Raw genomic sequence first — 16,309 nt, forward strand, 5'->3', positions numbered from 1 at the left:
AATAAGATACCGTCTATGGTTAGCCATTTCAATTGTTTTGGCACAGATTACCCTACATGCCTCAGAAACGTGCCGTTATATTCTTTTGATCCATGCAGGTCACACGATGGCACAGTTTTGTTCCAGGTTTCACCTTTCTGGAGCAGCTCATTAAGTACCGTGGCCACAGTTGTCCTAGGAATCTTGATAAGCTTTGCAGCAGGTATGAACCATACTGCCATATTCAACTAAGTGAGATACCTTGCGTGCGTTCACTGTTCACCTAACTTGAACACGGCTCTCAACTTGCAAAATAAGCGGTGCGCGCACATGCTTCCTCAGGTGCGCTTCCTGAGAAGGCCAAGAATGCAATTGTCCCTACCGATCATTGTACGGAATTAGAGTAACTGCTTCGGCGATCGGCAAAAAGTTCCTTCAAGCTAGGGACTGCTTTTTGATCTTATACTTATCTTTATGCTCACATGAGGGGCTAGCTCTTTATTTTATTCGACATTAGATACAAACTAATATAAATATAGAGTAGCCTCTATACTGATTTTGAAACCGTCATGAAAGGAAACAAAAAAAACCATACAACTCTTTAACATTGAAACGAATCTTGGCGTGAATGTAATTGTGCTGACACCATGCTTTCTGCGTTTTATGACAGTTTCGTATTGCGCAAAATATGTATCATGCTTGAAACCCTTCTCGAGTCTAAATAGCTCATTAGGTCTTGTATAATTCAAACAAATGAAAATTCGATGTATTTTTTCTAGCTATAGAAGTGCGCTAATGCTTGACTAAATAATTTCTTTATAGAGGAATACTGTGTCTATTTTGGCCAAATGCGCGATTTTTGTTGAAGAGAATAACGACTATTCGCTAGAGGAAAGAACGAAGTCTTGACAGCTAACCAGTTTGGTTACCTCTCGCTTTGCAGGTGAGAACCGGCAGCGTCGAGCACATTCGAATCTTCTAAACAGCTGGTTTGTAAAAATGTGGAGAAAACTAGGAATTATGGAATGCGACGAACAACAGGTCAGTTTCTTACGCGTCTCAGTCTACTACTATTTTTTTCCTTGCGCCTATATTTCACTTCCAGTATTTATACTTGAAGTTTTGATATTTCACATATATTGCTTGGAATACAGAATATTGCCGCGAGTGGAAAGGCGAGAGAAGTCCACGGGCAGCGAACAGCCCCTCTACTGAAGCGGCCACTACAACCAACCAACCAACGTCGTTCACGTCGTACCTCCCCCCAGTCCGAAAGTGGGCGCCCGATCTGATGATGATGATTATAGAATGAACATGTAAAACACGCGTGGCAATATTCCCTCCCCTGAAAATGCGTCGTCCGATGCTAAAACACAATTGAGTCAGGTCACAAAAAATTTAAAGGAAGCCAAATGGAAAAAAAATGGCTGCAGCTTAGCTCAGCTAACCCTGGATGTGCAAAGAGAAAGCTTGGTTTAGCTAGGTTAAGTTTTCGTGTCACTTGGTTAACCTTTGATTAGCTTAAGCAACGTTGTGGTGCCGCTTCCGGCGTTGTGCGAGCCGAACGGCTCGCTCTTCCAGTCTCCGACGCTAGCTTTGCGCGCTTGGCATTCCGGACCCTCTCCAGTGAAGCAGTTCGCCGGGCGACATCCGCGGGGTGTTCAGACGCCGCTTGCCGACGACGGCTCAAAGCTTCCCATTTTGATCGCGAATGGCTCATGGTCAGTCAGGGGAACCAACCTGCAGTCATGGTCTGCTCCTGTGCTCTGCGCTCCTGTTATATCGGCGAAAGGTCAGTTATTTTCAACTCTAGTTTCCAAAGTTTTGCTCCGGGGTTCTCTTTAAAGGTGTCGTGACTCCAATCGACGCATCAGTTGGGGATAAAGGTGGTTATTTTTTTATGACCTTTCGCCTAGGCTGGGTGCGGGCTCTTATGCTACCAATGGCTCATACCCGCTAGCCGGGTATGGCCGATGTCAACCTACCCGGGGCGGGTTTACCGCCCCAGAGTTTCCCTTCCTCGGGAGTGTTGTATCTGCGGTCCTTCGGGACAAAGGAGGCCTCGTATACAGACGGGAAGCTATCAAGTGCTCTTCACGCTTGTCGGTTCTGGCGGCCGGGGAGTGTCATCTGGGACTGATGGATGAGCAATTAGTCTCCAGGCTGCAATGAGTCATCGGCCTCATGCGTCGCTAAACGGCAACGTCGCCCTTTGGTGCGTTTCCCTGAATTACCACCGCCACTCCCAGTGGAGTTGGACAGATTATACCCTGAGTTCTCGCTCTTCACGCTCCGTCAGATCACTCACTATGGCATTGACACCTTTCACCCGCACAATATTGAACGCCCGTTTGACCCTTGTTCGCGCCATCCACGGGAGATAAGAGAGATTATAGTTGGAAAGGGTGAAAGATTGGGTTAAAGTGCAGCGCGATAACTGTCTCTCAATAGATGACACCTCAACCGCGCTGCACAGGAGGATGGGGACTCAGAGATAAGAGAAGGGAAAGAGGTCGCAGGCACAGGAGCGGAAGCAGCAGTAGCATCATCTAAGGCGCCGCAGGTGCGTGGGGCTACGTCGCACGCTGTCGGAGAGAGAACACGCCGCCCGGCAGCACAGGCCGCATGAAAACAAAAAACAAAAAAAACAGAGGAAGGACGTAGCCGCCGAGAGACACCCGCCGGACCCCAACACCAACGCAGCACCTCGGGCGGCCCCGAGAGAGCCGCCGGGAGCCCACAGGCGAGGCCTACAGGCGGTCGACCAAACCCACGTCGTCGGCAAAGTTCAGCAGTGCGCGGAAGAGTTTCCGTGGCTCGATGTGCAGCCCGAGGGGTGCAAGACGTCCTCCACCGTCAAGCAGGGTAGGTTCTGCGTGCGGTAAACGCGGGCAAGAGTAGCCCGCGCTGTCGACAAAGCACTGCACTCGCACATCAGGTGTTGCAGCGTCTCGACAGCGCCGCAGTCCTGACAGAGGAGGGTCGAGGAGGCTCCGCGGAGGCGGTGCTTGCGCTCGGCGGGCCAGATGGAACCGGTCCGGAGTTGCGAGGAAGATGGCTCGCTCTCTCCTTGTGAAGCCGGATTCCGGAAGCAGGCGTGGCGGGCGACCACGCGCGACGCGGCTGTCGGGGTGGCGCAGCGCGAGCTCCTGTTTGAAGTGAAGCCGCGCCACGTCGAACGAGTTGACTCGCGTGGACAGCGGGGATAGGGGATCATGGGCGAGTTTGCCAGGTCGTCAGCTGCCTCGTTCCCGGCGACGCCGACGTGCGACGGTATCCACTGGAGGCACAGGTTGCACCCTTGTTGCTGCAGAGCATGCAGCCTGCAGGCTGGCGCAATGCGAACCTCGAGTCGCAAAGAATCGACACTCGGTTCAGGAACGGCGACTCTTCGAGGATGTCGGCCGCCAGATGGAGTCCCACAAGCTCTGCTGTGGTCGAGGAAGCTCGGTAGGACAGGCGGCACTGTCCCGCGACATCGAGGTGCGGCACAACGGAGGCGGCGGCCGCGGAACCGTCCTGGCGGACAGAACCGTCAGTGTACAGGTGTGCCCTCCCCACCAGGTCATTGTGTATCCGAGCAGCAGCCTCCTGCACCACAACGCAACGAGGCATGCGGTGCTTGGAGCGGACGCCCGGCAGGTCGAGGCACACCTGCAACGGCACAGGCTGGTTTGGTGGCGGCCAGGCTGCAGGGGAGGCCGGGGCGTCGACCACCAGGCTGTCGAAGAGCTCGAGGAGTTCCCCACACGCGACTTGGGCAGCTCGCGCAGGTATGACAGCATGGGGCCGGCACCGGGGGCACGGGAGAGGCGCTCCAAGTGGCCAAGGGCGCGCAGATCGGCAGTGAGGGAGACGGGCCAGCCGCCGGTTTCCACGAGCGTCTCTGCGACACGGGAAGCACCGGGAAGGCCGTGGCACATACGAAGCACTCGTCGGTGGTCGCCGTCGATGCGCCGCCACAGATGCGGTCGCAGGTTGCACAGTGGGAGCGCGTACACCCTGGACAGCGCTCCCGTACTGCACCGTACATGCCAACCGCGAACGAGGGGGGGGGGCAGCCGTCACCACGCGCGAGGAGCGCGCGCACCGCGCCCTCAACTTGCCGCATGGCAGCGCGAAGCCTCTTCACGGCGGGGAACCATGTCAGGCGATGGTCGATGGTGAGCCCGAGGTAGCGCACCATCAGCCGCCAGGGAAGGGGGACACCGTCGACGACCACGCAACCAGTGTGGCGCCGGGCAGCAGCGCGTGGATGGACCATGATGGCCTCCGAGTTTGCCGCCGACAAGCGCAGGCCAATGGCCTGCAGGAAGTCGCCGACCGCATCCGCCGCCGCCTGGAGCTGCACACGCATCCGCGCCATCGCCGCCGGCGGGCCACGGACGAAGAGTGCCAGGTCGTCCGCGTAGACAACGGCACGCACAGGGAGGTGCCCAGTGCTGAGCACGCACTCGCTGATGGGCGCGAGTGCGGGGTTGAACAGAAAGGGGCTCAACACACTCCCCTGAGGCACACCGCACGTCACTGAACAACCCGAACAACGGACGACCTGTCGGTTAGGAAGGCCGTCACGTATATACGCCAGAAGCCTGCCTTCCACACCAAGAGTACGCACAGCCGAGATGACGGTGTCATGGGGCAGGGAGTCGAACGCGCTCTGGACGTCCAAGAGCAGCAGGTACGTGGCGTGACCATCGCGACTTGCCTGCTCCAGCGTGCCCACAACGGCGGCAAGGCAGTCGGCCGTGGAGCGGTGCGTGCGGAACCCACACTGTTCAGGCGGAAAAACACCGCGGATGTCCGCAATCGATTGGAGCCTCGACAGGGCCGTCGCCTCCATCCTCTTGACAGGGAATGACGTTAGAGAGACGGGCCTGTACGATGCGAGGCTGCGAGGCGGCTTGCCACTCTCTCTTCCGCATTGGCACCACGAGCGTGGAACGCCAGGACTCCGGGAGGCACCCGCTGCGAAGGACACCGTTGAATGCGTCGAGCAGGAGGTGTCGCTTATCTTCGTCCAGGTTGCGCAGCATTTGGTGGGTGACTCCGTCCTGCCCGGGCGCACTGCGGCGCCGTCCGAGGCACAGCACGCGCTGCAGCTCGTGAAAGGTGAAGTCTTCCTCGCACAAACTTGTGATTGCCTGCGCGTGGGTCGACTGATCTCCACCCCGCACGAACACAGCCACGTAGAGCGCCCGCAGTGCGACCGCAGGCACACCAAGGAGCGGAGCGGTGGCGGCAGCAGCAAAGGCGTCCGCCAGCTGTCGCTCGCTGTTGCCGTGCGCCACAGCGATGGCGAGCACTGGGAACCGTGGTGTCCTGGGGTTCAGCAGCGCACTCAGGACGCGCCAGCCGCGGTGTTGGTTGCGGGGTTTTGCGAGCGACGAGCAGAGGCCCGCCCAGCTACGTCAGCGCAGCTTGCTTCGCGTGTCGCCTGCAGACCGCGTCAAGACGGTTGTATGTAGTCCAGTCCGCGGCGGCACCGTAGCGGACCGCGCGTCACTGAGCCCGTCGGCGAGCCGCGCGGACGTTCAGCAACTTGATGTCAGGGCAGGTCGTGCCGGCGGGGACGATCACGCGTGTCGTGGCACGGCCCCCGCACTCCGCGATGTGCGCGAAGTAATCACTAGCGCGACGGTTTCGCACACATCTCGCGGAAAAGCGGCCACCGCACGACAGCGTACACGCGCGTGGCTCCGCGACTTGGCCTGGTGGGGCACAGGGTGATCGGGTAGTGATCCGATCTGGCGGTGTCCGGAGCACGCTGCCAGGAGTAACAGCAGCGCTCCGAGACAAGCGCCAGATCGATCACTGTGGCGACTCCGTCCCGGCGCACGAACGTCGCTTCCCGACTGTTGAGGACGGTGAGGCCCGCAGCCGCGATGGCAGACGACAATTCCCCTCCTCGCGCATTGCTCCTGGCACTGCCCCAGTCACGGTGGTGGACGTTGAAGTCGCCGCACACAACGGTGTCGGGCGAGAGCAACGCGGTGAGGCGCACAACAAGCGAGTAGTAGGCGCGACGGGCGCCCGCGCGAACGTAAACACTGGCCACCGAGGCGTTGGTGCCGCGCACGCGCACAGTGACGGCCACGCAATCGATCATCGCGTTGCACAGGTGGTCCGTGGGGACTCGCGCATGAGGAAGGGCGGCTCGCACGTAGACGGCAACGCGGGGGCGGCCAGGCGGATGCGCGTCATCGGAGCACGGTGCAGCGTCACACTCAGGCATGGCACAGTCCGACGCACTGCTGTAGCCGATGTAGCCCGGCAGCGAGACCTCCTCTGCACGCGCGTACGTTTCCCGTACAGCGAGGACATCGTAGTCGTACAGAGGAAGGTGCTCTGCGAGCTCAGCGTGTCGGCGGCGCAGGGAGTTACAGGTGCACCGCAATATGCGCGGCCGAGAGGCACCCTGAGGTCTAACTGCCATGGTTGGCCAGTGTTCGTTGAGCGGCAAGGGCGGCCGCGCACAGTGGGCGTGCGGGGCAGTCCTGCGGCAAAAACTCTGTCGCGAACGCGAGCGCGGCAGTCAACAGCGCGATGACGGCGTCGCGTGAGTCGGGAGACGCCGAGGGCTATCGGGGCGCAGGCGTCGACGTGTTGCCCTCGACGGGCGGCCTCGCCGGGCGGTCGCCTGCAGCGTCGGCGTAGCTCCGGCCAGGTTGCACTCGGGACGGGACACGGGAGGCGGTGAGTTGTTGCGGCCCCTGTGTGGTGCGTTGTCCTGTGGTGCGGACTAGGACGGTAGCTTGTCGGCGAGATATGGGCAGCTCAGACGAGGCGAGGTTCTCAGCGACCTTCCTCAGCGACCTGGGGCAGTGCGGCTCTGTCACCGCGTGAGGGCCGCCGCAGTTCAGGCAGGTGGCTTGTTTGGCCGTGCAGCCGGACGTTTTGTGGGCGCCCCCACGACGAAGGCAACGTTGTTCCGAGGTGCAGGTCGCGGCTACATGGCCGTAGGCGCCACAGTGGTGGCACTGCCTAGGACGCGGACGCTTTCGGAGCACAGACCGGCGCACCTTAAACTGTGCGACCTCAGCAGGTAGCTTCCTGCCCGCGAAGCGGAGGACAATGTTTCTGCCCGCACGGAAGCACCCAAGCACCGCAACACCCGACTCGATGTTCACCAGCAGGATGTCATCGCTGAGGTTGCGGTCGACGCCGAAGACGTATCCCGTGCAGGACTCGGCCGGGGCCGTCGTCGCGCGAACCGGGACGCCACATATTTCCGTGACAGCGAGGAGCGGCCCCAGTGGAGCGTCGGTGGCAGCATCAACCGGGACAATGTTGAGTCGGAAGTTCACTCTGACACGGTGCGCGCCAGCCACCCGCGACAGCGGAGATATGCCGTTTTCCGTTCGCGCGCCTCTCCCCTTCTGAGGCCGCTCGTATCTCTGCCGCTCCCGACTACCATGTTTACACTGACGGTGCCTTTACGAGCGCGGCGGTGGAAGCGGGGTTCGTCGTGTTCGGACCAGGCGGTCGTCTCGCCGTGGTGCGTCTACTTCAAGTGATCAACTACTAGTGGTGTTTATTATGCATAAGTAAGAGGCACTTAATTCTGCAGCCCATCAGGGAGCACGGCGTGGTGTCGTAGGGCAGAGGGGAGTAGGAGATAAAGAGGAAAGAGAAGAGAGTCCAGGGCGCTCGTCCGCACATGGGTAGGCAGCACAGGCGACAGGAACCGGCAAGGGCAGGTACGATCAGCGGTATGCTGCTATCCCACTCGCCTCCCGAACTCCACGAGGTTGTGTAGTGCTGGGAGATGGGAGCGGGATGGGAACAGCAGGTTGGTGAGTAAGTCAGCAAGAAGTCCCTGTAGTCTATAGGCTCGGATGACCTTCGAACGTTCCTGTGCTAGGGCTGGATAGGCGCAGAGGAGGTGTTCGAGGGTCTCGGGGTCGCCACATCGTCGGCACGAGGGGGCGGCGTTTCGGCCTTTGGCATGAAGCCTGGCTGCTGTCCATATGCAGCCAGTCCGGAGTCGCAGCAGGGTGGCCCTGTCTCGCCTGGTGAAGCCAGGCTCGGGGAGCAGCTTGGGTCCCTTGCCATTTGCCACCCTCTGGTTGGGGTGGATCGCCAGTAGAAGCTGCTTCAGTCGTGGCCTCGAGTAGTCTGAAGCCGCCACTGCTCGAGTGAATGTGACTCCTGGGTGGTGGGCAGCTTTGACGAGGGTGTCCGCCTCCTCGTTACCAGCTATGCCCACATGGGAGGGCAGCCAGTGAAAGGAGACGGACAATCTGAAGGAGGCGAGTGTCGAGAACTTCGAGGCGAAGAGGGACCCCGTCAGTCCAACTCGATGGCAGTTGGAAAGGGTCTGCAGCGCCGGTTTACTGTCGCATAGCCCAGCGACCGACTGTGCAGGTGGGTCCTCAGCCAGGAGGTCAGCAACCATGTGCAGCCCCGCCAGTTCCACCGCTGTCGAACTCGCTGGGAACGGGAGACGGCATTGCCTGCTGATAATTCAAGCGATCAGTGCGTCGAGCGCATACAGTGCTGAGGCCGTCGCCTTTACCGAGGTGCTTCTCTTTATTGCTGCCCTGCAGGCCACCTCTCAGGTGCGCCTGTACACTGACTGTCTCTCACTGCTGACCGTGCTCTCACATCTCCCAGATGTGGACACACGCATTTGGCAATGTAAGCGCGCACTTCTTTCGCTAGCTCTCGCTGGGCGTCAGGTACTTCTTTACCACGTTCCCGGTCATAGGGGAGTAGTTGGCAATGAACTTGCAGACTCGGCTGCTTTGTCCGCGGCCGCCACGGATGCACTTTGGGAAAGCCTTGCTTCACTAAAATCGGTTCGCTCGAGTTTCTACCGAATTGCGAGGAACCAGTGGCATAGTTACTGGCAGCGCGAGGGCGAAATCACGTGCCTCTATTGCTGGATAAACAGCGTCCATGCTATTCGAGGCTGGTTCCCCCCTAATCGCGTACTTGGCCTTCTCCTCGCGGGGCAGGGCCACTTCCTTTAATATCTCCATCAGTTCAACCTTCGCACCTCTAATCTGTGCATGTGGGGTGTGGCTTGTGACGATACGTCGCACTACTTCTTGTCACGCCCACGCACTGCACCCATTGTTGATCAATTGCGCACCGCTGCTCATGTTGATTCGTTAACGCCTGACACGTACCCCGCCTTGCTTAATTCTAGGGGAAACGCGTGCCCTGCTCCTGCAACTTGCGCATCTCGCTGTTCGTTCTGTTCCGCCCTTACCTTCTGCCAACCCTTCCTTATGCCCTGACGCCCACTAATTCCTCTCGCTTTTATCTCTTTCCACCGCCTCACGTTACTTTTGCATGTTTGGTTCTTGTCATCTACACTGCTTAAACAAACCATGGCGGGGTTTCCCCGTGCTAGACGGCTCAAACTGCATGCTTCATCTTCGTTCTTCCCCTCGTCCCCTTGCTGTTCTTGTACTCATACATTTCATGTATAGACTTACTTGCAGCATGCGGCCCCGTAAACACCTGCCTGGCCATTCTCTGTCGGAGTCCCGGGTGGTCATCCTGCTTGGCGGAGCTGGCGGCACCTGCCCACACCTGTATTCTGTCCAATCGCAGCGTGCCGAAGGGCGCACGGATGACCACCAGCCGTCAAGTTTTCAATAAAACTACGCGCATGCCGGGGCGGCGGGTGGGTGGCCCTGGGAGGCTGTTAGGTTCCCTGCTTCAGCTTCAGCGCTGCCGGTGCCTTCTTAACCACTTATTCTATAGGAGCCAACTCCTAGATTTGGTGACGCCTCTTACACCAGCTTCAAAGGCGTATGCCTGTTTGTGCAGGCATTTCAGGCTTCCCTCCGCTCTTTCCTTTAATAATTACGGCAGCCGCATTTCAATGGCGGCGAAATGCGAACACACCCGTGTACTTAGATTTTGGTGCACGTTAAAGAACCCCAGGTGGTCCAAATTCCGGAGTCCCCCACTACGGCGTGCCTTATAATCATATCGTGGTTTTGGCACGTAAAACCACATATTTTTTTTCCTTTAATGATTGGCTTTTCTTTCAAATTCCTTTGGGATGCTGATGAATCCCCTTCTTATTTATTTTACTATTGGCACTCACGCCTGCTGTACCTATCTGGTGGTGCGGGCCTTCCCCATTTTATTTTAAATCTTTTGTTTCTGTTTGGGGACACAGAAAAGCAGGCACGTACACCGCGAGCCTTCGGCGCTAATGCGGGGAGACGGAGAAGCGCGGATGGCGTCGGCAGCGCCTCTGCGCGTTGCCTCGTTGGTACTGCTACAGTTTTGTTTCTCTCTCTCTCTCTCTATCTCTCTCGCTCTCATTTTCTCTTTCTTTCTCCCGAGCATAGCGCGCGACGCTCCGTGAGGTGGTTGCTAGCCAACGCAGTGGCAGGCGGTGCACATTACGGCCGGCTTAAACAGCTCCGCTGTCAAAAAATAACGCATGGAAAGAAGCACATAAGTAGCGTCAATACGAGAGTACAGAACAGGTAAGTTATTGTGAGTAATAGGGCTTCATCCAAACTTCCTGCACGATTTCGGGCACCGGCTTACGGTGGGAGCGCCGTGAAGAGTCTGCGGGGATCACTTTGTAGTTGACATCGTTTAGGCGTTGCAAAACTACCTATCGACGAAAGTAACAGCGCAGGACTTTTTCGGAGCGGCCTCGTAGACGTATGAGACTCCACACCCAGACGTGATCGCCAGGGCTGTGCAGTACCTCTCTGTGGCGAAGGTTGTAACGGTGGGCATCATAATTTTGCTTACACTGAATACGCAGTCGCGCAAGCTGACGAGCTTCTTCTGGCCGTTCGGCGAAGGACTCCACATCCGGGAGAGCAGTTATGCATGTGTTAGGCAATACCATTGCATCCAACGTGGCGGTAACTTCGCGTCCGTTCAGCGCGCGAAAACGGTTGAATCCGTGGTTTCCTGAGGCGCAGTATTATAAGCGAAGGTGATGTAGGGAAACACATCGTCCCAGTTCTTATGGTCATCAGCGACGTACATGGATAGCATGTCAGCAGTTGTCTTGTTTAAGCGCTTGGTTAGGCCGTTGGTTTGCGGATGGTACGCAGTAACTTTTCGGTGCGCAGTATCACTTAGTTGGATGACTTCGTGCACAAACTGTGCTGTAAAGGCTGTGCTGCGATCCGTGATGACTACGGCTGGCGAACCATGGCGGATATAGGGGGTATGAGCAAGGGGTATGAGTCATTCACTGTTTTACGTAACGGACAGATTTAATTTTGAAACAATTTTATGGAAATTCATCCAGAATGAACGCGCTCGGGAAAGGGCTCGTCGTCGACGTGCGCACGCGGCGCATCATCTACGGCGATGTACAGTACCCCCTTTCTGTGTTTTCTCGGCTAAGATCGCGTTGATACGAGGGCCGGCACGAAGATCGATTCGCTCGCTTCTGCGCTGACTCACTCCAGCGTTTTGATAGCCAGTTTCCGCGGTCATTGAGTGAGATGCGTTGATGTTTGCTTGTGCGCGCGCGACACCATGCTTGTGAATTTAGTTAGTATGCCTATGTTTACATGTTTATAGGGATGATAAAACTACTATCCTTACTTTGTATAGCTGTCCACTAATTTGCTATCGCAATCGACGCATCGCCTTTCAGGCGAAACTGCGATTTTTATATACAGGGCGTTTCAGCGAGCACTTTCAAAATTTTTAAAGTTTGCCTGTGGCAGATAGCACAATTCTGGTTAATGAGCTGGTTCACTCGAAGAGGCGGACATTACTTGCACAATAAATCGAAATGCATATTCGACGAATTAACAAAAGTTCACTAATTAAGTTTTGAACTAATTATCTGGTGGCCCATATTACAATTGACAAATTGTAGCCATGGAGTTCGCAAGGTGGATCCACTTGGAACGAATTCTCAGGATGACACCAGTTTTGAGATGTGAATTCCCCACCTTTGCGGAGAAATGCATTGGCGTTCCAGTTACTTTTGTGCTTCAATGCATAAAGCGACGTTTTGTTAAGCAAGTAACTGGAACGCCAATGCATTTCTTCATAAAGTTCGGGAATTAATATCTCAAAACTGGTGTCATCCGGAGAATTCGTTTTAAGTGGATCCGCATTGCGAACTCCACGGCTACAATTTGGAAATTACAATATTGGCCATCAGGTTATTAGTTCAAAACTTAATTAGTGAATTTTGGTTAATTCGTCAATTATGCATTTCGATTTATTGTGAAAGTAATGTCCGCCTCTTCGAATGGACCAGTTAATGAACCATAATTGTGCTATCTGCCACAGGCAACCTTCAAGAATTTTTGAAAGTGTTCGCTGAAACACCCGGTATACGTATATAAGTGTGTACGTGTGTGTGTATACTTCTGTATGCAGAATGTTCTCCCTCCCTGTAATGAACCTCAAGCGAGGGTTAACAGTATTTCTAAATCAATAAAATCACTAAATAAATAAAGATACACGTATTTAGAATCTGTAATGGCCATTTTGGGAATTTCGTAAATTGGGCTACGTGCGATATACATTCCGGCATCGGCCCACTTTGTTATGACACCGCATTCCAAAGTCGGGCATAAGCATGAAGGCACGACGACTGTATGAGGACGGCGCAGTGTCGACGAAGGAATTACATCGAAGGAACAAAGCAGTATGACGACGGCATGAACACATTGCGATGACAACTCTGTAATATTGGCGATGACATAAAAGCTACACAGTCATGGGGACAGCATGAAGACAGCGGGACGACGGCGACATTATGACGATGATGGAGCGACCACAACAGCATGAAGAGAGCCAGATGACGAATTTATAATAATTACGATGAAGTAACTCCAACGGCATCACGACGGCAAATGTTTGAGAACGAATGTTTGTTTATCACGAATGCTGCAGATGAGCGTGGCGACCAGACGATGACTGTTTAACGAGGACGCAGTGACGACGATGGAATGACCGGGAATGAATCAGGCCGATGGAATGACGAAGGCGGTATGACGGCGGCGGCACGGCGATAATGAGATTACTGTTCTAGAGTAATGACGAAGGTAGTTTAACGATGGCAGGTTGACAACAGCGACATGGTGAAATGAACCGAGGACGAGTGTACGACAACGATTGTATCGCGAATACTGTATTATGGTGACGGAGTCACGACGATCGCTAACAACATCCGGATGAGGAAGCTGGAACGACGACGACAGGACGATCACGATGGCACGATGACAGCAGTATGAGAACGAATGCAGACGACAGCGCAATGACGGCGATGGCATAACAGCGGTGGAATAATCGCGATTGAAGGACGACAGCTTGATTACGATAGAATGGCGACGAAGCATTGACGTTCATTGAACGAAGAAGGCTGTTTGACGATGTCGTTATGACCGAATTGGGATAAAATCTCGGAAGTGCTGAAGATCGTAAGACGACAGCGTGACGACAGTGGTATAACGATGACGTGAGAACGATGGTATGAAGATACGAGTAGTTGGTTGACAATGCTAGAATGACGACCCACAGAACGACCACGACGGCATCACAACAACGTATGAAAACGACAGTATGACAAAGACTGTATGACGACGACGCAATGACAACGATGGCATGACAATGGTATGAGTACAGCGATATGAATACAAGAGTATGACAATGATGGTGTGGCAACGATGGCATGATGAGAATAGGACGACGAATCAAGGAGAGACGACGTTGGAACAACCAGGACGGCATCCCGATGGCGGTATGGCAACGGATGCATGATGGCTGTATGACACTGATGGCTTGACAATGACAGCATGACGAGATTCGGAAGGCGAATCTGGAATGACGACGATGAAACGTCTACGACGGCATATCATGACCGTTAGCAGATACCTAGTAACCCTAAGTTATCAGATGACTGGGCCATTGAGACGGCGTTGTAGGCGTGATGGCGACGGCATGACGACAGTAAGATGACGAAGGTGAAATGAAGGCAATGAATCGACTGTGACGGCACCATGACCACGAGCACATACCTAATGGTCCAATTTGGTAGACAACTTGAGTCAGTAGATTGACGTAAGATAGATAGATAGATAGATAGATAGATAGATAGATAGATAGATAGATAGATAGATAGATAGATAGATAGATAGATAGATAGATAGATAGATAGATAGATAGATAGATAGATAGATAGATAGATAGATAGATAGATAGATAGATAGATAGATAGATAGATAGATAGATAGATAGATAGATAGATAGATAGATAGATAGATAGATAGATAGATAGATAGATAGATAGATAGATAGATGTGCTCAATATCCCTGAAGGTGATATGGAATGCTAATCGCTTCAAAAAACGTTCTAACAACTTGCCTTCACATGAAGCATATTCCATGTAGGCCGGCGGCACGAAATGCTATAGCGCAACAATGAGTGCTAGTTTCTTGACTCTGTCAGCAGCTCTTTTTGCATTTGGATTGTGTAACATCACGTGTTCCGGCATTGTTAGGATTGATCTTGGTGGTACTGATGCATTGGTACAAACGGCGCGACAAGGAAGTAGCGCTAGGTAAAAGGCAAGGTAAAATGGGACTCTCGTCTGTTCCCTTTCATACGTTGTGTCGTGTCTTCGCAAGTTTGTGCCAACGTAGTGCTGCAACGTGGTTCACCATATGTTCAGCGTGGTTGCGCGCCGACTTAAATATCCCCTGCTCAAATGCTGTTAGCGATAGGGCTAAGAAGCAGTGCTGTTTTCTTTTGAGCCTGGTTGTTGCAATCATATTTTGTTTTTAGGAAGGAACGAGCCGTGATTTTGATTTCTACATCTCTTTCCAGGTAAAAGCTGACGCTGGCGATTATACGGCCACAAATGAAGCACTGCTAAAGAAGGACGATGACGCCCAACCAGCAACAACTGTTTGTTGAAGCAAGCACGTCCTATATACACCGTGTTCGAAAGCGCGTGATATTGTTTCTTTTTAATGTAGCACATACGTTCATAATAGAGTCATAATATAAAGACTCTTCATCCGCTTCCCCTTCAGCGGTTTCAATATTTCTCGCTTACAAACGCAAAATCACGCAAGCCAACTATTTCGAAACGAAAATCATTAACAATGAAGAGACACCCCACCCTCCCACCAGCTGTCGCTTCAATACGAGACAAAGTATTTCCTTGGCTGTCGCGCCAGTTATGTTGCGCCATTCGACGTCCCTATATATTGGCTATCCATCGCTTTTCTGCCAGCCGATCCTGGCACAATCTCTCCGCTAGTTAATAAAAAACTATTACCCTAACAATAAGCCTGGCTTCTGACTATGATTAGTACGTTATCGTAAGACGAACCCGGGGGTGCAACGGCCATTAGTACCAACGGGAAAGAAGTGCGTGTTTGAAAAACTCTGAGGGTGGGAACCATTGCGTTCTCTTTTACTGAATCTTCTTACATTTTCAACTCTTAGCACGCAGCAAAACGACTATGTGGGAATTCACCGGGTTTTGCATACTTAGTAACGATACTAAGAATTCAACTAACTTAACGTGTGGGCTGTGGCAACATGCGTAGACGTGACGTCAGTTTACATGGAACCAGCAGGATGCGCAGCAAACTCCCAGAAAACTGCCAGGTTTAGACACTTACTGACGTTCTGTTCCGCATGATGTGTGTGTATGTCGCAAATATATATAAAAACAACAACAGCGCTTTTGAATTAAAAGCATTGAACTGATTGATTTATCGCTAAATTCGCGTTGTTTGATATAATGCTGGCACTGTGGCCTCAGTAAGACAAGTTGACAAGGGAATATGTTCGAGCACATGCTCGAACATATTCATCACGGTCGGCTGTTGCATCGGTGACGCAGTAGGGACATTGGAAGTTTCACTTCTCTACCTGAGTGGTTTTTGTCACTGAAAACTTAAGAAATGTTCCCAATTTGAATTTCGCTTATATTCGAAGGCGTTGCAACCATTTCTTTCTTTTTGAATGTTAGAAAGGAGTCGCTTGCTAGGCACTATGTATGCGGTTAGCAATATCTACAACATTGTCGGAAGCCTTTGTGGAAATGTCAAAATTCCGCTGCTGCCCATCTCTCATTCTGGCGTCCTTTCTAGGGCACCACATCTCCACTTCGGCTTGCACTCGACTATTTACAATTACGTAACAAATCAGTTTTGCTGAAGCCCCCAAGGTGGAGGACGGCTCATAAGAGCGAAAACTCATCCACCTAGCTGTAGCTTCGTCGCTTAGTGCTACGTGCGTAAATTCGTGCTGTAGTCGGGTGGACAACAATTTTTCCTTTTTCAGTGAAGCTGCTCACCTCTAACCCCCTATGCATCCCCCGCATGCATTCCCAGGAAGGGTATTCTGGGC

General features: G+C 53.6%; 1 protein-coding gene across 1 annotated transcript in view; it reads left to right on the plus strand.

Moving 5' to 3' along the window:
• The window catches only part of LOC119462744 (sodium-coupled monocarboxylate transporter 2-like), a 76,550-nt gene extending 61,533 nt beyond the window's left edge, over nucleotides 1-15,017 (plus strand). Inside the window, exons 13-15 of the mRNA XM_037724025.2 lie at nucleotides 99-202; nucleotides 923-1,020; nucleotides 14,771-15,017. Coding sequence (XP_037579953.2) covers nucleotides 99-202; nucleotides 923-1,020; nucleotides 14,771-14,860 — 292 coding nt within the window. The 3' untranslated portion in view covers nucleotides 14,861-15,017. The remainder of the gene's footprint in view (nucleotides 1-98; nucleotides 203-922; nucleotides 1,021-14,770) is intronic.
• Nucleotides 15,018-16,309: the final 1,292 nt, after the last annotated feature.

The sequence above is a fragment of the Dermacentor silvarum genome, chromosome 8, assembly GCF_013339745.2.
Source record: "Dermacentor silvarum isolate Dsil-2018 chromosome 8, BIME_Dsil_1.4, whole genome shotgun sequence".
Lineage (NCBI taxonomy): Eukaryota > Metazoa > Arthropoda > Arachnida > Ixodida > Ixodidae > Dermacentor > Dermacentor silvarum.